This window comes from Corapipo altera, unplaced genomic scaffold, assembly GCF_003945725.1.
Source record: "Corapipo altera isolate COAL_440 unplaced genomic scaffold, ASM394572v1 46, whole genome shotgun sequence".
NCBI lineage: Eukaryota > Metazoa > Chordata > Aves > Passeriformes > Pipridae > Corapipo > Corapipo altera.
The window spans coordinates 4,452,952-4,477,094 of NW_020884883.1; the positions used below are offsets into that span (position 1 = coordinate 4,452,952).

At 35.9% G+C, this 24,143-nt stretch overlaps 1 protein-coding gene across 1 annotated transcript in view; it reads left to right on the forward strand.

Annotated features, from left to right (window-relative positions):
- SNTG2 (syntrophin gamma 2) overlaps positions 1 to 24,143 on the forward strand; it is a 152,992-nt gene that overhangs the window by 43,059 nt on the left and 85,790 nt on the right. The window contains exons 5-6 of the mRNA XM_027641128.1: positions 11,159 to 11,202; positions 11,313 to 11,354. Of these exons, the coding sequence (XP_027496929.1) occupies positions 11,159 to 11,202; positions 11,313 to 11,354 (86 nt within the window). The remainder of the gene's footprint in view (positions 1 to 11,158; positions 11,203 to 11,312; positions 11,355 to 24,143) is intronic.

A 24,143-nucleotide genomic window follows, 5' to 3' on the forward strand; every position in this document is an offset into this window, starting at 1 on the left:
CAGAATTATTTTACAGTGAGTTCACAAGATCCATTAAAAATACTTCAGAGACTCTTTAGATGCTAAATGTGGTAAAGTGTACAAGCTGTCATGTGTTTACATCTTTCTCTGTGTTATTCCCATTTTTGATTACTAAAGAATCTTAATGACTTTGTGGAATCTAAAGGGTGGAGATTGTAAAAATGAATAGACTTTGAAAACTCACCTCCTCATACATGCGAGTGACATACCGCATATAATATTGGAAATTTTAGTTTGTTAAATATCAAACAATAAGATTACTGGTTTGTGTTGCAGAATTATCAAGTTAACAATCACATATTGCCTCTTAATGCAACTTTCCATTTTTGTGAGACGTGGTGCAATAACCTGACTACTGCTGTGAGCTCTGTTCATATCTCATATGATATAATATGATGAAACAGAACTGTGGGTTCAGCTCATGAGGTGTCATGAAAATGGATAAATAAAATTAAATAAAACCTGATGGAATAGGGTTAGTTTGCATTGTGCCACTTTCAAAAAAGATTCTCCCTTGAGAGCCAAAATTCATTAAAATCTTAATTTGAATGCATTTTCCCACCTTCTGTGATAAAAGTTCACTTGTAACTCACATTTAGTCCATTTCTGACTGAGGATGCTGTATACCCTGGCAGGATTGGAACGACCTCCGGCCATTCAGCCCCTGAAACATTCTTGGCTTGAAACCCTGTGCTCTGCAAACACAGACTGTGTCCAAATATCACGTTCTGGCTGCCTGTATTCAGGACCATCTGAAGGACGTGGTATCAGTTTGGTGAGGGCTTTTAGTTTCACTTACATGTCAAACAAAGATGGGTTAGTATGAAATTGTGCCTCCACCCCAGGTATTTTTTTTTGCATTGACTGCAGTAATCCCAAAGGATGGTACAGCCAGGGTAACCCAGCCTAGTCTGAACCAGTTGGTGGGCATGATGTGAGATTGCAGTCAAGCTGCACAGCACAGTTGTATTAACAGCTGATGTTCTTCATCCCTACAGCTGTACTCCCCTTGGCTTCATCAGCCTTGGTGTTTCATTCCACTGAGCCAGCAAGCTCAATATTAAGGACGAGTTAAGCCAGAGTTACTTTCATTTATAAGGAAGCCAGAATGGATCAAAAATTTGTGTTATGCCTTGTGCTAATGAAGGTGAAGACTGAATACAATGCCGTTTTTGAACATAAGGCCTCATTAGAACAGACAACATTTGAAGTTGGTTGGTGTTTAATTTTTGACATTCTTTCATAATATCACTTGCAAATGTCTTCATTTGTTTAAAACTTTATTTTTGTTTTATAGTTTTAATTTTTAATTATCTTTGCCAGTGTTATTTTTCTTTATTCTTGGAAAGCTAATGATATATGAAGTTAGCATCTTACTCATTGTTCTTTCTCTTGGACCTATGCCTTTATCTCTAAACTTATTTTCAGAAGGCATAGAAGAACATTCTTAGCATTTTGTATTTCTCTTTTATCATTGCCTCCTTAAGACTAGACAGGCAGAAAAGACAGTACCTTTTAATAGAAAGAACATCTTAATGAACTATTGAAGATCAGTCAACAGAGAAAAGGAAGGTATTTTGTTCTCTGATTCAGGAAAGTTTTTTTATTCATCCTAACATTTAAGAACATATTCAAGGTCCAGTGGTATGAATAGCAGTCACTGTATACTTAGTAAAAATAGTAGTCATTGTATACATAGTGAGAAACATATGATGAATTCTCAGTTGAGATTCTAGAACAATTTATATTACTTTTTCTTTTGAAGGATAAATACTTTAGCAAAAGGCTTAAATTATTGATCTGAACATAAAGAATTCCTTGGGTAGAAGGATGCAGAGAACTAATTTTTAGGTTTTTATTTAGCTGAACAGGAATATACTTAAAATCAGATCTAGTAAATTTTTTTTAAGATGTTAATGTTTTAATTGTTGGAATGAAATGCGTATTTTTACACATTATAATTATTCATAAATATTTCCAGGATGGAAGAAAACTTTAATGAAATATTTGTAAGTTTCACTTAGAAATTTTGGTCTAGAATCTGTGGGATTTTTTTAATTAATATTTAAAAGCTTGATGAATCCAGATTCACTTAGAAATTTTGTTCTAGAAGCGGGAGGGGGGGCGAGTTATTAGTATTTAAAAGCTTGATGAATCCAGAATTCATTTTTACTGAGAAAACCAAAGCATTTCCACTTTAGGACAGTTTGAAATTTCTTTTTATTCTTTGGTTTGGGTAAAAATCAGAAACAGTGGATTAACTGTCCAACTCTAGATTTAGGCAATTTTTTATGCACTTTCCCAAACTGAGGTTTTACATACATATACGTATATATTGTATATATGTGTGTGTCTAAATAAAGTTCTGATAATGAATAATGCTTTCTTGCTAAGTGTACAAAGAAGTGGTATTCAAAGAGCATACTAATGTTCAAATACTTCTTCATGCTTGTGAAGAAGATCACGTTTCAATAAAAAGATAATTAGCTTTGCTTAATAACTGTTATAATACAAAAGGTTTCTGAATATTGTATTTCAGTTCTATAGGCTTTTATGATGAAAATTCTCATTGGAAAGTGCATGTTGTAGCTTATGAAACACAAAAGGTAGGTATAAAACCTAAAAAACATTATTTACAATTTCAGTGGACCTATCATTCTTAAACTATAAACTAAATAGAGAAAAATGTGAAAAATACATTGTATCTTTTTAGTTGTCATCTGTTCTAACTAGCAATTGAATGACTAAACCGTAACCTTATGATGCTAATTACATGTGCAGTTTCTTTCTTTTCTCTATTCACCTACCTCTGATTGGCAATGTAGTTCCCTTATGAACTGCAGAAATCTAATGAAATACCACTTAAAGTTACTATTTGAATTTGCACCATTACAGTCCAGGATGAAGAAAAAACTATTACTAACATTCTGTGCAGGGAAATTAGAGAATTATATAGTATGCTTTCAGATAACTTGTCCAGGAGAGAACTAACTGCCTTATGTCCCTCTGAGGATGGATGGTATTTTGGACTTTGGGTTTGGAGCTTGCTTTTACCACAGTGCTTTGGTACAGAAACTGGAGAAGCAAACACCTAGACAGAAATCATCATTCAACTGCATTAAAGATTCCTGTTGCATTGAAAGATACTAATTAAAATCAGAGTAAAATTCATGCAGAATATTTTGGGGCTGAAGCAGTCAAGAATCATCAGGATATTTGATGGAAACAGCAAATGAAACTAACTTCTACTTGGAGATAATGTCACATGGAATAATATGAGGAATTTAATAACATCCTTTGACAATTTCATAGAAGTTCTAATTTTTATCTTTTCACTGTTCTTATCTTTCCCTTACTGGTTTCTGAACTAAAGACTTTTTAGGCTATTTTAGGAACTACATCTTTTCTTTTCTTGTAGCTCATTTAAAGCCTGTATTTCTGCTACTTCGGGCATCCTCCCTTAGTCTCCAGCTTTGTTTTCCAATGTTTCACCATCACCTCTACAGCATTTAAAATTTTTGGCATAATGTAATAGAATTTAAAGGAAACATACTTGCATATTTTGGAAGACAAGATTGAAGATGCCAGACTATAATTTCCTTATATAATGTTACCTATTAATAACTTGCCTTATTAAGCTCAGAAAGTCTTTTATGTGCGATATTAATCATATGTCTATTAGTGTAAACCTTATACCTTAGAATATTGCAACTGTGTGACGAGATTCATTTGCCTTTACACTGTACTAAATTCCTTTGTCAATTTATTCTCCTAATGGTTAATTAATTTTAAAATACGCACGACTATTTTTACCTCTAAAATATTGTAATAATTCACAGAATCATAGAATTGTTAAGGTTGAAAAAGACTGCTGAGATCATCGAAGCCAACTGTTAAACTCTGGAAATATCATCAAGTTTAGATTGATTTAACGCTTTTAACACCACTAACAATATTTCTAGAAATACGACATTTTTGCAATTTTAAATAGCTTTTCACTGACTCTTAAGGGAATCTTAACTATGCTTGACTAATAGAACTTATTTTTAAGGAAAATATAACATATTCGTAGATAACTACGAACAGTTATAAAACTGTTGCTTTTGCTTCTTAATTATTGCTACTTATTTCTGAATTATGTCTATCTAAAATGCATAAGTATTTTTACTTTTATTTTCAAACTCAAGGGACTGTGGTTAGGCAAGTATCCCAAATAATAAATGACAGTAAAAATGTAGTACTTTCAGATTTTCTGAAAATACATTTAAAAAAACCTTCTGCCTTGCTTTTCTTACTGTCACATCTTAGTTGTCATGACTTTTCTTAAAAAGGTAACATTTTAAAGTAATTACACGCTTAATGTTCCAATTTGGTTTCCTTGCTTTGATAATTGTTGTCGTTCTGTAAAGGTAACTGAATGTAAAATGGGAAGTATTTAGTTCTACTGAACATTTATCATGATAACCATTCCTGTGGGTTCTCTCTGCTGCAACATCTACAAGCTGATCTGAGCTACATTAGGCCTCTTTCCTTAATCAAAGAACTAAACTGTTTTCTAAGTTTTCTTCACTGAGTTCATACTGTACAAGAATCCCATTGCCATTTGGTTTGGCTGAAGAATCTTGCATCAAGTACCTGGATTCTGTGGGAAACTCAGATCATCTGAATTTTTCTCCTTTTGTTTCCTAAAGTAGGTCTGAAGTCAATTTAATAACAGTGTATGCTGGTACTTTTTACAGATAGTGTAAATTACTGACAATGTAGCTCATGTTGCAAAACTGTTTGCAATCAGTTTTTTATTTGCATCGTAAAGCCTTTAGATAATTTTTGCTTTAGTTCCTCCTAACAGTTACATGGGTAGAAACAAAACTGAACTTTAATACTTTTTTCATCCTGCTTTCCAAAGCATGTTTAATGAAAGATCCTTGTCTTCTCAGTTTTGGCATACATGCAGCCATTGTCCCCACCAGCTCAGTTAAAAATTGGCAAGTTTTGCCTGCAATATAGACTCTTTGAATGATTAGGCAATAGTAACAAAGTGGTATTTTGAAATTAGCCTCAGAAAGCAGTTATAATATCATCTGCCTTCTAAAAGCTATTTCACGGAATAAACAGATTTTGTTTTTAAGGTTAAGGTTCCTTAATGCCCATTGGTGTGCTCTTGGGATTCCTAATTGTCCTTACACATCTTACTCATTTTACTTTTTGACATACATAAAATATAAGACAATTTTTTTTGTTTGTAATAAAGCTACGTTTGTTCTCTTTATAGTTTTCAATCAGAAGTATTAGAAATTTGTTGTTACAGTAGTTCTGCTTTCAGGTTGTATTCCATTCTTGCCACTAACAGAAAAATGGTTTTATCAGCAATCTGTTCTAAAAAACTTATTTTTTGATAAGGTCGTCTCAAAGGAGAAGATGAAGGAGCCAAGCCATTATCAGTCACCTATCCTCAAAACATATTTAGTTCTGTGGCGTTTTTCTTTAGAAAGACATTCCCTGCTACGTCCAGTCTTTGCCCACTCCTGCATCCAGTGCCTTTCTCACCTCGTGCATTTTGTGCATCTCGCACATCGAAGCAACATGTTGAGCTTCAGTGCTTCAGGCTTGTGGATGTTTAGATCTAGAAGTTACTTCTTGATGGGTAGATACAGTAGTTTTAGGATTATGAGATGACTTCTTACTTCTTACTCCACAGGCACTGAGAAAAAGAGGAGAGGAGTCCTAGTTTCCCATCTGTCACTTATTCAGTGTGGGAAACCTGGCATTTGAGAATAATGACATGAGTGTTTGATGAAACACATTGTATTATTAAGTGATTTACAACTTTTCTTTACAAGATAAATGGGGTACATATAAAGATGAGAAAGAAAGCTAAACTAAGGAAATCTCTTGGTTAAAAATAGAAATTCAGAAAGTTTGGGGGTTTTTTATTTAAATGAAGACATGTAAGTCCTGTAAAGAGTATGCTCAGTTTTAAAAAACTTCTCTAACAAGTAGGTTTCAATAATTGAGTTAATATAGTTCTGTTTTAAATCACATATTAAAAATCTCAAAGTACTTGACTTAAAAAAAAAAAAAAACAAACCAAGCAAAAAACCCACAAAAACCACAAAAACAAAAACAAAACAAAACCAAACAAACAAACAAAAAAAACAAACGAAAAAAACCAAACCAAAAAATACTGACTCATATTGCAGCAGGTATCTTTACAGTCATGATTGTAGTTATGTCCAGTTCATGGGAGAAGAGGGAAAAATACATCTGGATATGTTGAAGTAGTCATTTGCATTCTTAATACTAATTTTTTCAGTCTTTTTATTTCATGTAGTTTCTTAACTATTCCTTTAGATTATCTTTAAGCAGTGAAATACTTATGCATATATTTAAGTTTATGAATTGCGAGTCCATGAAGTCAGTGCAGCTCATTGTGTGCTTTAAGCAGCACTTTTTATCATAGGACATAGTACCTGATGTGTTTCTCGTGATTCAGGAATTCAATAAAAATTGAGTACTGTGACCAATCTTGAAAAATACAAGGACATCAGATTATTTACAGACTCAAATCTTCATAGAGATGTTCATCAATTAATATGATGTAAGTCAGAAATTCTCAAGACTATGTTCAGTAAAGTTTCCATGTCATAACCTTGCAAATTTTGGAAAATTTGATACAGCCCTAGTGGACAGTAAAAGTAAATGAAGCAAAACTAGAAAGGATTACTTGTTTTTTTCACTTCTCACTGAATGCTAAAGAACTTTTAATAGCTCCTGGCTCTGTCAGAGATTTTTTTTTTAAGATTAGAATGAGGAGTCATTTGCATTTAGGAAAGTATTTCAAGTCTAATATTCTCAAAAGCGAGATTTTTTTTTTTTTTAATTTTTATTTTCATACCATTATTTCATACCATTATTTCAAACCCATTTAGGTTTCTCTCATGCTTTGCTCAATTCAGTATCACTTTTGAATTTAGTCAATGTACAGCAACTAATCAATGTTAAATGTTTTTAAACATAATTAAAATGTAGAGTTATGTAGCACTAGTTGTTGTAATACGCACTTCATTTTCTTTTACAACCTTTCTGCTTTTCACTGCTTTGTGCTTATTTTCTTTTCAAAGTTTTTTTTTTTTTTTGGACATGTTCAATTCGCTGCTACTAAAATATCATTTCAAATAAAACTTCAAGAGGCAAACTGGATTCTGAAAAAGTTGTGTTTATTATTTCACTGAATAAGGTTATATGCTCCTTGGTATCCCAAAGCTCTTCCTCAAGTATTTTGTTTTTAGTATTGATTAATTTTACCCATAATGACTGATAATTTTAGAGCAGTCTTTGTATGTTACCAGAGTTCCACATAGCCTGGAAGAATTTACTCAATATTTTTGTCATGTAGAGAACATGTGACTTCGTGAAAACATCAGTAGATGTTTTGTCTTCAGGTTTAAATATGCCTTAGAGAAATGAGACTGCTTTTTTTGTCTATTTCCAAGGAGTTTTTCCAGTCACTTTATTTCTAATATACTTCTAAACTATATTGTAAATTCTGCATTGTAATGGCACGTCCTCTAGAATTTGATTTGGGGAACATACATTTGTTAGAAATCATTATTGATTTCAAATTATAGACCATTGTCTAAACCCAAAGTGTTTCACCATAGACTTGCAAGCACTGCCATAACAGCAGCAGCAGGTGTCTACATTATTGGTTTAGTATGCAGTGTAATGCACTTCTAGAGTAAATGCCCTGGTTGTCCCAATTTCCTGGGCTTTGTTTCAGTTCACAGAGTATTTGGTATTGACCACATAATGTTCCTTCTCTCATTTACTTATGTGGACAGCCTTGATTGTTTTTAGAGACTGCAAGCAGGATATAATTGCTTTGTGCCCTTAAACTATAAAATGTATTGACTAACACCCCTAAGGTAGCTGGGGATATTGCAGTATTCATCACCCCTGTGAAATGAGCAATGCGTCTTTGCTGACCTGTCAGTCAACAGTTCGATGAGAAAGGTTCGACCTCCATTGATCCCTCGAAGGGAATTGTCTTCAGTGCTGCTAAGTTACAATCCTACAGCTATCTGGTTTTCTTCCTTGAGGTTTTATACCTTTTCATATCGCTGCTTTTCCTTTTTAAGCCTTGAGTTGTTAACTAGCTCTATCGCAAGAATTTTACCTGTGTCTGGAATTTAACCTTTCCTTTTGTGCATAAATAAATAGTAGTCTATGTATTTTATTATAACTTTTGTTAGAACCAAGTAGTTTTCTTGGAAGTCTTAGACACCATTGCACAACTGTGCTGTTGTGTCACTAAGCAGTGGATCACAGATAGATGAATATCCAGGAGGATGGCGATACCTACCTACCTGTCTGCAAATCTTCACCATAAACTCTTCCATCAGGATCTCAGCTTTCACATAAACATTTTCTGTCTTAGTATGCTTTGCTTTCTTACCTTACATTTTTCTCTTTTGATCTCTTACAGAAATTCTTCCCAAACTCATTTCTCACATCCCCATATCTCTTTCTTTACTGTGCTTTTATCTGTATTGCCGTTTCTAACTGATCTTCCCAGTAGCAACAGCGGCTTTGACCACCCAGCAGAGCCGACAACATGAGGGCCTTAAGAAAACAGCACTACCTGCTGCCCACGTATGCCATCCTCATCACATCTGTGGCTGCAGATCAGCTGACTGGTACTTGTTGAAGCATAAACAAACACATATGCCTTGCTGCAGAACGTTGGAGCATGAATCCTACTGCAACCTCCACAAAAACAATCTAATATCAGAGGATTGGCTTATTAGGGTTGTCCTCCTGAAGGAAGTTGAGAACCCACTGTCCCTGTGTTACAGTTGTTCAGTTGATGTCCAACCTTTACATGGATTTCAGTTTCAGGGACCACTGCATTACTTGTAAGCAAGGTCTGCTTCTGTGTATTGTGGCCTCTTACAGCTATTACTGGCAGCAGGAGTGCATCACTCTGTGGCACTGGTGTGGCTTAGGATGGGCTGCTTAGGAGCCCACAAAACAGAAAGTTTTGTGTAATAGTTTTCCTTAGGCAGCTTCTCTTCACTGGAGAGCATTTAGACTGAAAGCCCAGTCTAACTGATCTCAATTAAAATCCCTGAAACCTTTACAGTGTGGGTGTAAGGAGCTTCAGCACCAACTGCTTTGATTTGTGATCTCTCTCTGTTCTGCCTCATCACACATACCTATTCTGTTCTGGTTTCAGCTGGGACTGTTCTTAGTTCCTGGTACAGTGCTATGTTTTGTATTGAGTATGGGAATGACGCTGATAACACACTGGCCAAAGGAATATTCCATACCATAGAACATCATGCTTAGTATATAAACTAGAGGGAATTGACTGGGAACGGCTAATCACTGCTCAGGGATGGGATGGGCATTGGTGATGAGGAATTGTGTTGTACCTCACTTTTTTCTCTTGGATTTTATCACACACTATCTCCTTTCCACTACTATTATCATATTTGACTTTACTTCAATTCTTAAAACTGTTCTTATCTCACAAGATTTACCTTTTTTTTCAGTCCTCCCCATCCCACTGCAGGCTGGCAGGTAGTGGGCTGTGGGGTTTGAAAGGAGAGTTGAGCAGGTGACTGTGTGGTACATAGTTGCCAGTAGGTTTAAAACACAACAGCTTGCTAGTAGAGACATAATCAAAATTTCTGCACCAATCACACACATTGGGCAAGGTATGCACCCTTTGAATTTATCCTTTTCTACTTTCCTGCAACTGGAATTTCAAACACACCTCCTTCCTTCTACCTCCAATTCAAGTATGGTTCCACTTTTCTAGAACAGCCCTAACATAGGCGCTGAATTAAAAATTTTTCATGTGTATTTCACTATTGGTATACATATTGCTAATATCTCGAATACAAGTTTAGTATTGAGATATGCAACCTAATACTCAGAACCTCTAGCAAAGTATGTACCCAATATAGGCTACTTTGTATTGCTTTGTAATGGTTTTGAACAGCTTTAATTCAGTTCCATAGATATCTCTTTTCTATACCACCTGTTACGAATTGTATGCATATTTTTAATACAAAGTAGGATGAGAGGTGGGGTAAAGACCTTCAGTGCAACTTGTAGCATGTTATTTAAAACAAATAGTGAAATATTTCCTAGGTATTGGCTAATGAACTGCTATCTTTTATCTGTGAAAAGAGTGATGAAAAATCTATTAGAAAAAAAAATTAATTTTAAAAAAACGCTATTTTGTACCAAAAGTAAATTTATAGTGGCAACAGCTGTATTGCAGAAATTGTGAGAATATTCTATGCAGTTTTTCTTTCTTTTTTTACCTCTATTTCCATCTCTTATAATACTGCCTTTGTTAACATTTGTTGCATTCTTCTAAGCCTCAAGCTGTGACTTGAAAGATCTTGTTTAAGACTAATAGGTCTTACTTAATACTATCAGTCTTTGCAGGGTCAGAGCCTTATCTTCAGTTAAGTAATACATTTCATGAGATAAACATCCTTGAATTCCACAGAAAAAGTAAAGAGCCTAAAAGTTAGAGAATACACCTCAAAAAATGTCTTTCTTTGTATCTGGGCAGAATTGTTTGCAGTTTCATTGCATTATTCCCATTAACTCTGTAGGGCAGGAAACATGCAAATTGGACATTGGAATAACATTATTCTTGGGAACAAAGATAGTTTAAACTTCATGTTAAAGAATTATATTAAATTCTAGGCACAACCTCTTTAATTACAGCAGGCCCTGTAAATTTGTTCAGGGGGAAAGGAATTGCTAAGTAGTTTCAGAAATTCCTCCTTCCCTTTTGTGGAAGAATAATGAAAAGTTGAATCACATTTTCCACATAATTTAATGAAATCCTTCATTAGTGAAAAGTGACATTTGCATTCCACACTAAACAAGTTCTTTGTGCATGGAAAGTAGCTCTCTTAATTTGTTTAAAATTGCTGGGAATCTATTACCTTTGTAGGATGAATACTGATTGCTGTGCCGTTGGTATTTTCACAACCAAATCAGTTTCACATGAAGATTACTAACAGCATGTTAAACCAATTGCTGGAAGAGAATATAGCATTTTTTTCAGTACTGCTATCAATTAAAATCTACTCCTTCTGTAATCCCACAGCTGAACAAACAGGAATGTTATTTATAGGAGATGCAATCCTACAGGTCAGTAAACATTCACTTTTTTCCATAGACTTTTGTTTCATACTTACTTTTATTTCAGTAACTAATTTACACATTGCGAATCATTTTCTCCCTATCATATCTGTTTTTAGGTTAATGGTATAAATGTAGAAAGTGCTACCCATGAAGAAGTGGTAAGTCATTCCACTTTGATTTTTTTATTGGTGTACAGAATATCTTTTGCCCAAAGTGTTCTGTCTCTAGCCTTGTTTCAAATTAATTTACTCTTTTTTAGTATAAAGATAGTGCTATAGTCAGATTTGTCATATATGTGATTATTAAAATTTTTCCAGTTATTTCATTCATTTTTGAAATATAGTTTCATACAACATTTGGCCTAAACCAAAACAAAATAATTTATTGAGTAGTGGTTAGTTTTTACTGATTTGTTTGATTTATCACACTGACTGTATGAGGATAAAGCCAGTTCACATTCAGTCCATGTGCAGTGCTTTTCAGGTCTGCAGTGCAAGGCAGTATAGATAAAAATTGTTACCCACTTTTGCCTGTTTATTGGCAGTTATCAGTTGATTCACTGACAACTGTATCTCAGAATAACATCTGTAGCAACCATAAATGACATGGGCTTTGACAGTCTTATCAGCAAGGCAGAAATTACATGGCCAGAGGAACTAAACTTGCTTTTATTACTTGGAGGTGATCTCTCTAGGTCAAGATAAAGTGCAGCTGCATGATCTTGCAGTTCTTTTCTTGGTGTTGATTAATACCATCGGGCTGAATCTCTTACAGACAATCTCAGTAAAGCACTGAGTCAGGTCTATTGTGTATTGGTGAACTGCCCTCCTGCTGCTTGTATTGTTATTACACATAAAAAACCCTCTAAACTTGATGAAAGTTATTCCTCACAAAATGGTAAGTTACATCCCTTAAGGATTGTTTTTCAGAACCAAGTGCTCCAGAACTGTTGATGTAACACAGCAGAGGTGAGGAATCAAAGAGAAAAGCATAGTGCTGCTCCTCGCCACATACATGGGAATTCAATGGAAGCATTACGCAAAATTTCCTAAAACAACTGTAGGCCATATGGCTGAAGGAAACTCAGAAAGATCTCAGTGGGCCAGGAAATAGATCTGCAAAGAGACTTTTCTACTACCACAGCCTGTTACCATAATCAGAATGGGGTTGCATAAACGGGTGAGGTGGTAGAGGCTAGTTCTATGAGATTTGAGATAAGGTTGGTTGTTGCCAAAGTTCCTGAGAGAATGGAAGATTTCTTATTTTTTACTTCTATCAAAATTATGTCTTTGCATTTTTATGAAATAATAGTTGAGGTAAAGTTCTCTTTATTTGAATATGGTGGGTTTTCAGTTCGAAAGAAATGCTTCAGGAGATGTTTGGGCACTTAGAAACACCACTGAAGAAGGCAGTATTATAAAACATATTAAACTATTAATATAATAGCATAATGATTAAGGGAAGTTGTCCAGAAAGCAGGAGGTTGAGGATGAAGAACTCATCTAACTTTTAGAAAATCATACCTGCATCTTCTACCTCTGTAAAGAGCACCCTATTTTCTAAATGTCACTCAGATTAGAAGAGAGGTGCTCCAGCCCTTCTGTTCAAAAGGCAGTGTTCGAGCCTTCTGTTCAAGCCTCAGCAGTGAGGCTTGGGTAGTCTCAATTCACCATGGGTTCCAGCTTACACAACCTTGTTAATATAACACAAAACACTTAATCAGTGGTACCCAATCAAAGGTTATTGAGTAATTCTTTTGACTTGCTTTATTTTCATTTGGCATCATGATCTCTTACATATTCAGTCATCTACTTCAAGGTGGGACTTCTGAACCATCATCCTTCAATACTGTTTGAGCACACTTCCTGCTGCTTGCATTCTGGTTGCGAGAGACCTCTTCTGTAAATGTCCAACTGAACATTACTAATTGTGCTGTGTGACCCACGGGACTGTGTGCTGGGTCTGACTGAGACAGCATTTTCTTTGTGGCAGCCAGTAGGGTGCTGCATTTTGGTTTGTGACTAAACATTAGTAAAATACCACAGTGTCTGTTATTGCTGAGCAGTGCTTGCAGACCATTGAGGCTTTCTCTTTTTTCCCAGTTTTCCCCCTCTCAACGAGCAGGCAGGGAGTGAGCAAGAAGCTGGAAGGGGACATAGCCAGGAAAGCTGACCTGAACAGACCAAAGGGATATTTCGTACCATATAACATAATGCTCAGCAGTAAAAATTGTGGGGAGTGTTCTCTGGAGGATGCAGCCATTGCTCAGAGACTGAATGGGTATCGGTCTGTTTGTGGGAGGTGGTGACTGATTGCCTTCACATCACTTGTTTTGTTTTTACCTTTGTCTTAAGTTATTAAACTGTCTTTATCTTGAAACTCTTGCTATTGTAAAAGTTTTGTTGCTTTGTTCTTTCTATTCTCTCCCATCCTGCCAGTGGGGGGAATGGAATTCAACTCAACACAGACTACTAAAAGGAGTGCTGTTGGCAAAGTAGGGATTCTGAATTACTTCCCTAGTCCAGCCTTAGTAATAAGCCAGTAAGGGGATAAAACAAGTACATGTTTCTTGCTTTTTTTGGTGTTGGACTGGTTTTTTTAATCTATTTGTTTGTCGTTTCATGGTTTGATTATTTTATATTTTTTAATTGTAGCTTTAACAAACGTTTTCAAAAATTTTATTGGTTTTTTTTTTTATTATTTTCTTTGTTTTACAGTGGCATGGCTGGATTCCTTGCTGTTTACTTTCCTCCCTTTTGTTCTTAATTTCTACCATTTTAGAATGTACTGCTGGTTCACTCTTGCAGGATGTGAGGATGTGCACTACACAGGCACAAACTCAGATAAACTACATCTTACTATATTGAAGCTTAAGTGTATGTCAGTTTAGCTCACATTTGTTAAAGACTTATGACCCATTGGGGTAAATACATGGGAGAGAAGGCTACAAAATCTGTGAACTTTAGGAGAGGAGGCCAGTTTGTTCTGTCTGCTACCGGTCTTCACTCTGAAGATGCTTCTGTAGATAACTTGTCAGCAATAATTTAAAAACAAACTGGCTTTCCTGTTTTTCACATCTGATTACTACAGTTTGTTTTTCTCCACAATTAATCAAGCTGCTACTAGTTCTGCCTAAGGGTATGGATAGAATAAATAACTCCAAATCAAGACTGGGGAAAATCTTGCTTTTACAGAATGTAATACAATAGTGTGGAAAATTGAAAATAATTTCTTTTCCTTGAAAAATAAATTTATTTTTAGAAATAGTCTATTGGTGTGGAGAGACTGTGAATACAGAAAATGTTAATTCAGAGATTAATATAGTTTCTGTATTGCTCATCATAGAGGATAATTAATTTTCTTTCCCTGGTGGCTAATCAGGTTGTCACTCTGCAAAACACAAAAGGAACAGTCAGTTCTCTGGAGGGAAGAGAGAGAGGCAAACAGAGGGGAAGAGTATTTAGGTTGAAATTCACAAAGAAGATATACCAATTGATATTCACCTGGCTGGGACCTCAATTTTCAAGGTGTTCACAATACACTGCGAAAGGAAATGAAACATGAGATGACAGTTTGCTGATTCAACAGAATTTTTCAGGTTCATAGAATCACAGAATCGTAAAATGGTTTGAGTTGGAAAGGGTGTTGAACTTCATCTAGTTTCACCCCTGTGCCATGGGCAGGGAACCTGCACCAGGCCAGGTTGTTCAAACTCCATCCAAACTGGGCCTTGAGCACTTTCAGCAATAGAGCATCCACAGTTTCTCTGTGCAACCTGTGCCAGTGCCTCATCACCCTCACAGTAAAGAATTTCTTCCTAATATCTAATCTAAATCTCCCTTCCTTCACTTTAAAACTGTTCTCCCTTGTCCTATCGCTACATTCTTTTGTAAAAAGTCCCTCTCCAGCTCTCTTGTAGCTCCTTTAGGGTCTGGAAGGTGCTCTAAGGTCTCCTCAGAGCCTTCTCTTCTCCAGTCTGAAGAGGCCCAACTTTCTCAGCCTGTTATCATAGCAGAGGTGCTCCAGTTCTCTGAGCATGTTCATGGCCCACCTGATGATCAGAGGACTAAAAACACTTCCTGGCATTTTGTGGTGTGGGGCTGGGTGATTCTCTCTCTCTGTACTTGGTTGAAGGGGTAAATAACATTTATAAAGATTTTTGTGAGTCCTCGGGGTGAGCACTGCCCTATGATGAAATGCTCTAGAAATACCTACTTGTTTCCACCATAAGCAAAATATAGGTGATGTGATGAAAAACCATCACTGGAGCCTTTCAAGATGCAGTTGGACAGGGTGCTAGATAATTTCATGTAGGCTCCCTTTCACACAAAAGGTGGGACCATATGATCTTTTGAGGCCCTTCAAAACCTGGACTGTTTTTTATGATTCTCTGATTAGTTAAAATGTGAGTTTGTATGAAATGAATCCCATTCAAGACAAATTAAATCAAAACTGATTATTTCCATTAACTAGAAAAGGCAGGAGTGAGAGTTTAGGTATAGAAAATGGAAAACTAGGTGCTGCGTGGTATTTTTTTCTTACTATATCTTATACATGTATTTTATAGTAAATTATTGTGTTTCACACATTTTTAGTATTTCACACAAATGTTAATTTACTTGGAATTTTATTCACTGACCCAGGAAAGTACTTAGGAATATTTATTTCTTTTTATTTATGAGTAATCTCATAGAAGACCATCACTAAATAAACAATATTCATTAAACCAAAATCCATTCAATGGGAATAATTTTATATTTTCAGAATTTGAACTGATTTTAGTCAGTAGTCACCACATTTTTTTTCAGATCCCTCATAACTTCAGATGTCTATAGTAATGCTATTTAATGTGTCATTGGTATGTCTGGCAGAAAGTGATGAACGTGTGCTTTATAGGGCTGATTCACTGAGATACAAGGAATGAACCTGAAAATTATTTATCTACATTGAGATGTTGAGATTTTATTTTCATTTGTCCTTTAAACCATCATGCATTTTCCATTAGCTATTTCAGAATTAAATCTCTGCATAGTCTTCTGGAATTCAGTTCCGAGTGGTGGAACACAGATTATGAATTTTTTCCATACAATATCAGAAAGAAGGAGATCAAAAAGAAAGAAAAAGGAATTTACATAGCTAAAAAAGTACATAATGATTAACTGCTCAACAAATATATTAAAATTAGTAAGATAATAAAAATATAGAACTGTAGTGATTAATTAATAAAATCATAAAAATAATTATAAAATATCTTGTCAAACTGATAGATGCTTGTGAAGTAGCAAAAATAAATTCTTTTTATTTACTAATTTTACCGTGTAGTAATATCTTATATTAATGAGTACACTTTATTGATGTATGTGTTGTTAAAACCATTAATCTTTAAACAAATTAAGGCATATGTTTACAGTGTGAAAACTGCAGTGTTATGTTCTGTTTGTTTAACCACATGTTAATATTTGAATATGTAATTTAGTAATACTTGAGGAAACAACCTTATGACATCTGGAGAAATTAAAAATAGAATTTTCATTTAATATATGTAGAAGGTTTAATATCTTGATGTTACTGCCAGAAATAATCCACAGTACAGAGTAGTTCAAGGAAATACTCGTTGTTTTTCTAGACTGCCCAGGTAGCTGCTACATTGACATGTATAAATACCATTACAGACATACATGCAATTCTGATCCAAGACTGATGCTTAACTTCAAGTTATTCCTTGAATTTCTGCAGTTCTTCCTGCAGGAAGCTTTTCAGTTCGAACCTGCTTTTTCATACAACAGAAAAAATGTTATGAAGTCATAATAAACAGTGTAATTCAAGTATGGCAAGTATAAAATGAGAGCTTGATCAGTTAAATGCAGGAAAAATAAATAGTTTTCTACACAGATAGACTGTGCATGTTTCATGTCTTGGAGATCCATCTTAATGGTGCTGAGATGAAATGTCACAGTACTGTCAGCAGTGCTCTGCATGGTTTACTTGAACAGTTAGTCCTTTGTACTGCAACTTTTTTGTTCTCTCAATATAGAAGAAATATTCTCTTAATATTGAATGGTTGATTCTACCAGATCCAGAAGAATGAGTAACTGAGTGTAGTGGTTTGAACCTTGTTTTCCCTCAGAGGCTGAAAAGTGGTAACCCCCAGGGGTGGAAACCCCTGGAAGTTTTGAAGTTCTGTCCAATGGGCGCTCCTGCAGAAATGTAAACATATCACAAGCACCGGAAGAGATGAGTTGTAGTTGGGTTGTTAGAAGAAGTAGCCATGTTGTTGTAGAGCCACAAGGAAAGGGACCCGGAGCCCCTCGGGGCCTCTGGGGCCCCCCAGCCCCAGTTGGGGACTACAGAGACTTGGAACAGTGTTAAGCTGGACTATGTGTCTGTAGCTGTGAACTGGGAGATGTTTTCTATCTTGAGTGAGCAGAGACAGAGCAGAAGCGGCGGCAGCGTCCAGAGGTTATGGCTAAGAGCCAGGAGAGATAAGAACTGAACCGGAGGAAGCAGCAGAAGGTAGTAGCAGAACTACGGAGTTCTGGGGGTAAGAACTGATATTAGACCCCCCCCCCAAACTCCTTTGAGACCTCCTGGAAGGAGGAAGATGATAGACTCTTACTTGAAAGAGCCGTGAAGTGCAGCGTGCACTGCAGAGAGGAGCTGGGAAGCTCAAAGGCGTCCTGAAGCTGGACCGGGATGGAGAAGGAATGCGGAGGGGGTTGACCTTGGCCCCCTTCGCTGCTGCTGCTAAGCTAGCAGCCTTGAGACAGAGCACAGAGCTCTGCAAAGGGGAATTTGAATCCCCTGAGGAAGGGACTTTCACGAAGATGCCCCTGCATTTCGTGATATACCTGTGGTGACGCGAGTCTGGTCCCTGCTGGCAGCCCACAGGTGAGGCCTTCGCTTGGACCGAAGGAGAGCTGAGGGGCTTGGAGACCCCCATTGTGTGTATTGAACAGAGATCCAGCTACAACAATCCAGTTACTGCTGCATGCATGAGATGAGGAGACCTGCTGCCTTAGAAGAGATTCCTGCTTTGGGACTGGAAGGGATCTATCCTTCTTTCCCTCCTGGGCTTTTATTTGGAGGGGAGAAGAGGTCTGATCCATTGTAAATACTATATGTCATGGTAGAGATAGTTGTGATCGTGTGTATAACGTGTTATAGTATTTCTTTGTACAGTCATTGTAATATATTCCCTTTTCCCCATTCTGAGTCTGGTTGTGTTTTGTCTGGAAAAACCCATCTCACATTAGGTTGAGATGTGGGAGAGGGATAGAGCTAGGGAATTAGATTTTGGGACTATCTCAAACCATGACACTGAGATGTGAAGGTTGTCTGATTCCTTTGCATGTCATAGAATTGTTTGATTTCTTTCTTCAACTGCATGGTTTTCTCATTGTCCTAGTACTTCCCAGAGTTTGCTTTTCAATTTCTCCATTTTAGTAAATTCTTTCTGTTGAGAGTTTAAAAGTGATGTTTTAAGTGGTTTTCATCTAAATGAAGTTGAGCTACTTTATTCCCTACCCCTTGTTTCCACACTTGCACACCCTAACAAAAGCAATCTGTTTCTCCCATTCACTTTTTCTAGACATACTGGAAGAAAAGGTCTATGCTACTAAAAAGCATTTTAAAAATGAAGAGTTGTCAAAAAGAAAAAAAAAAAACCAATAAAATTTTTCACATGTTCTGAAATACTCTGCATACATCACTGTAAAGTTTAGCTGCTGTTACATCTTACTGTATGAATATAAGTTAAAAAGAAGTATGTGATATTGCACAGGAACTTAGTAGTAGTGTCTAAAATGACCTCAACATCACACTCTATTTCCAGGATTTGCCATGTGTTCAAGTACTGCAGATACAGTGGAGTGGAAATAAGAAAACAGTCTCCAAAAATTATATTGAACATGTAGAGATGTGTGTGTGAATTTTTGTTGAAGTGTATGTTTTGTCATGGGAAACCTAAAGAAATATGAAATAGAATAATCCAACAAAGCAGTCATTGTACTTCCGGAGGGATGACAAGCAAGTCTCGGGAAAATGTTAGAGAGCAAAGAAAAGGAAGAGCAGTAGAAAAGCTAAAAAAATCTGTTCCAGTGACTATTTGAAAGGGCTTTTGCTGGTGCTTTTTCTGATCTCCCTCAAGCAACTATTAAATAAAAATATATATAAAAAAAAGTAAAAGGGTCATCCATCCTTATGTATATCCAATGAGTCTCCCTTTATTTTTTCCAAAGTCTTCTTCTGAGAAAGGCTTTTATTTTTTTGAAGAGAATAAAAAAAAAGAATAAAAATGTTGAAAAGAACAAAGCCAAAACCTTTAGCATCTTGTACTTTTCTTACTCTAACTAATTTCCAACACTGACCTACAATGTCACTGGATATTCAGAAAGAAATGTAGAGCTTTTTGCGTATCAATTTTCCTATTGCTAGTTTCTGTATATGAAACTTTCACTAGTTTGTGATTACACATGTTGTCTTCCCGATATGTTGCTGTTATCACTATTTCATTAAATGGACAATTTGGGGCATGGAATAAGAGGATTGTATTTTGAGTGGCATAAGGTTTCTATGTGTTCCAGGCTAAAAGGCTATCTCCAATTACACAAAGGCATATGAACAGAAACATAGGGGTAGAATCCATCACCCCTTAATATTATTGCCAGGGAGCTTGCTGAAGTGATCTCAGACTGACCACTTGCTTTCCCTATTATTAGGAGATTTAGCTTTGGGGTCAGCCAAAACAATCATGTAGATTTGGAAGCATTTGTAAGTCACTTTCAGACATGGAGCAGTTTTTACACACAGCTGTGTAAGAAACTGCATCATTTATATAAATAAGTTTTCATTAAGAAACTCCTTACCCATGAAAAATTCAAAAGTTTCTTGTTATTTAATGCATTTTAATATATTTTTAGGACTACAGACACACCAAAGAAAAAATATCAAACTTTTGAAGATTTTGCTTTCCTAACTTTATGTTGGTAGTTCTCTCCTTTGTCATTGTCTCAGTCAGTCCTAAAAGAATATTTTAGTCATCTATTATGTGGACAGCAAATACCTGCTAAGGTTCAATAGAGAGCTGCAGGACAGCTACATGTATCAGAGCTGCAGCAGTAACTGAAAGAAGTGAACAAACTCTTTTACTGAGCAGCATTTATTAACAAGTTTACAGTAGTCGCTTTCATAAAGACTTACCATACATTTTAGAAAATTTACAGCAGCTATGTAGGTAAGTAGGCAGTAACAGAAAGAAATAAAAATTAATAGCAAGAATGCCTATTGTGACATTAGAATGCAGAAGGAAGTTCTGTCGTGCATAGTTTTCCTCTTCTTTCAGTTACCTTATAGAATTTTTCTGAGCGATTTTCTTGGGTGTTTGGTCACAGTAGAACAGGATTTATCATGGCAGTGAGACAAATAAATAAAAAGTGTTTTTCACATTGCTTAGATGAAAAAAGATCTGAGTTTAATTTCAATTCTCCAAGTGCTTATTTGCCATAAGTATTCTGTACCTCAGCACTGCTTAAAAATAAAGCTATATAAAATCAGCAAATTATAGCATAACTTCACAATTTTGTGGGATGTACAATTCAACCTCACTGTTTCCAGGTGCACTGGATTTTATCACTGAAATCATCTGGCAGCATTCCTCATTAAGAAGCAAGTATAGTATACTTTTGGTCTTCAGTGTCTTTCACAGGCAAATGATAAAACTCACATGCTTTAAAACATGATTTTGCCATTTAAATTTCTACCCCTTTGCACCTTAACTGGGTTTTTATAAAAGATAGCAACATTTCAGAAAGATTTTTTAAAAAATGGAGTAATATAAGTACCTGTATAAAATGTATACCTTAAAATATTACACAACTTCTGTTGTGTTTCTTTCAATTTCTAAACACATTAAGAAAGGGTTAAGCAGTTCAGATTTCAGTACTACTATTTTACCTCCATCATTTCACAGTCACTTAATTCCCTGTGTTAAAGAAGCAGCAAGTACTCTGGCATTATGGGCATTATGTGCATAATCTTTGAGCACAAAAGCAGAGTTACTGTAATTAAAACTGATGCAGGAATTCAGCCACCTGGCACAAAGGAAGAATGGAAGTTTTTGTTAAACTATGGACACATAATGTAGCACTTAGGTAAAGCACAACAGAGAGTGTGGCTGGACAGCTACAATTTTAAGCAATAATTCCTAGGGATTAAAAGACTTGAGTTAAAGTAAATTCTCTTAAAAGAATGTGTCTCTTTTAACCCTTTGAATTTTCTACATATTTCATTTATAAATGTTGAAAGAGCTAAAAAGGATTTATAAGAAATTATACCAGCCGCTTTTCTCATAAATAGAGGGACATTTTCTCCCATCTCCTCCTCCTTCTACCTGCACTAGACTGAGTACCATGGAGGTAGACTAAATATGTAAGTCAAAGGAGAACATTGGAATAAGAACCAAAGGGTGAAAGACATCTGTGGATAGGTCTGCAGGGTCTTTGAAAGGGCTGGTAGGAAAAGAAAATATAGTGTCAGGAACAGTACTGTATTATGCCCCTTGTTATCCCTGATAAGCACTACAAAGAGCAATCCACTCTTGATTCCTTTGATCCTTACATCCTGTGCCCAAACTAGTCTTTGTCTTTATTTTTTGTCACTCTGCTTGATTTCTACTCTGACTGAGCTAACTTCTCTGAAGCAGTACACTCTCCATCTCATTTCTCCCTCTCACACCTTCCTTTTCTTCTCTAAACAATGTTTTGTGCTTTTAACTAATGTACTGCCTTGTATTAGGTGACCCTTGGTATTTTGTCAGGGTATAAAGAACTTTGGAGAGGTGTATACTCTAGTTCAATGTTATTAAGAAAACCAAGCTGCAAGCTAATAAAGAGTTAGTGTACACCCTTATGATACTGAATTCATTAATTAAATAAATGTTTGTGAAAGATTAGACTTAAACTATTTGCATAAGTGAAACTCAGTTATTTTGTATGTTGCAAGTTTCCTGAAATTGAATGTAGAGGACTTATACCCACATAAAATTAACTCGTTAATAAAATTGTTATATTTCGGATCACAAGAAAGATTAACTCCTTTGAGATCATTATATGACCTGTACATAAGTATTATTTCTCTTCAAAACATCATTGACTTAATGGGAGTGTAATCTAAATAAGTGAATGGGTTTTAGAGATGTCACTAATATTTAAGATACGTTTGTTTAGCCACTGAACTGAGACTGGATAATAACACCATTTTTTTTTTTTTATTGTAGATAGAGGACAAAACACTCACAGAGCAATAGTGTATTGCTCATAGAGGAATAATGTATTCATACACTTCAGGTGGCAAATAAGCCAGCACATTTCATCAAAACTATTAAAGAGGTGGATCAGGAAATAAAAAAGGGGTTTGGTGTTGTCGTTTTTTGTTGGATATGATACTAGGCAAGGGGACCCCTGGTGGTCTAGTGCTTAGGATGCAGCACTCTCACCGCCCCGGCCCGGGTTCGATTCCCGGTCAGGGAACTTCTCCGGGCAGATGGAGCTCGTCAACCCTGTAAGGCCATCCATCTAAGAGAAGGTCACTCTAAACAAACCTATGTCCTGAGGACCTCACTGCCACTGTCCAAACTCGCTCGGCCACGGCAGATGAACCTTAGGATTAAAGGGTGGGCTCAGCTCAGCACACACTGTGTCTCACCTAAAAAATCCACTGCGCAGGCTCGAAGGGTAAAGACCTTTCCCAAATCTTCGTTCGCGAAGACTGACCATACATTTTTAGGCAACAGAAAGTCTAATAGAAAAAGGTCTAATAAAAAAAAGTATAGCCCTGTATTTAAAAAATTATGAGTCTTGCTGACGTCAGTACTCTGAGGGAAGAGAAAGTAATTCTTCAGAAGACTGTAACATGACAATGAGATTTAAATGATATTCTCTTACTAAATAGCATGTTTTTTTCCAGTACAGGAAATGTTTAGTATTGAATAAATACTAAACATACTTTATGGTGGCCTGTGTTGAATAAATACTGGCCTACACAGTAGCAGAATTGCAAGGAATCATGGGTTTGGTCTTGACGCAGTACGCAAAAAGTTCAGGTGTGGGACATTGCCTAACACAGATTCCTCTCTAATGTGTGCTGAATATTGCAGATGATCTGCTGTTTTATGGTGACAGTAGCACTTTCATGCCTGGGGAATTGTGGAAACAAAAGCACTAAGGAATGACATACAGCAGTACGACTACTATGAAATAGTGCTGAACATTGTCCATAGATATTCCTATGTTCATCTGCATGCTGTGAGGATTTTAGTGTAAAAGAGTAATGTCTTTTGTTTTCTAGGTACCCCAGTTCTTTAAGCCTGAAAGGATGAATATATGAGTGATTATAAATAAATTCTATGCTTGATCCAAACTGCAGGACAATCCATTGAGCTGATCAGTCCATAGGTCTAGGATTTCTAGCTTGTAGTTCAGCAGTGAATGTTGTAGAAATCAAAAGCAGTTCTCGATGCTTACTGTGTTTAGTCCTGTATTAACTCTAAATGTCTGTGAAATGTCTATTAGGCTAGAAGACTTACTACAAAAGGATCATTGTGGAAAAGTTTGTTGTGAGAAAAGGAAGAAATGCCCAAATAGTCAACAACTTCTAAATCAGAGAATGCAGCATGTGGACCTACTGGGTTTGACAACTTCAAAATCTTCCTGTTTAGTTTTTACACTCAGTAGCACAAAACAGCCTTCATTAAATATTGCCCATCCTTCAGCTGAAATTACCTTCATTGACATTTTATACCATTGTCAGTAGATGATGGCAGAGGTTTTCTAACTGCTACTTCTCAGAGAGTCAGTTCTGGTCAGATAAAATCCATTTCTAAGAACTCTGCAGATATGTTGTAAATACAAACAAACAACAAAGAAAATCGGAACAATAAAGGCTACATGAAT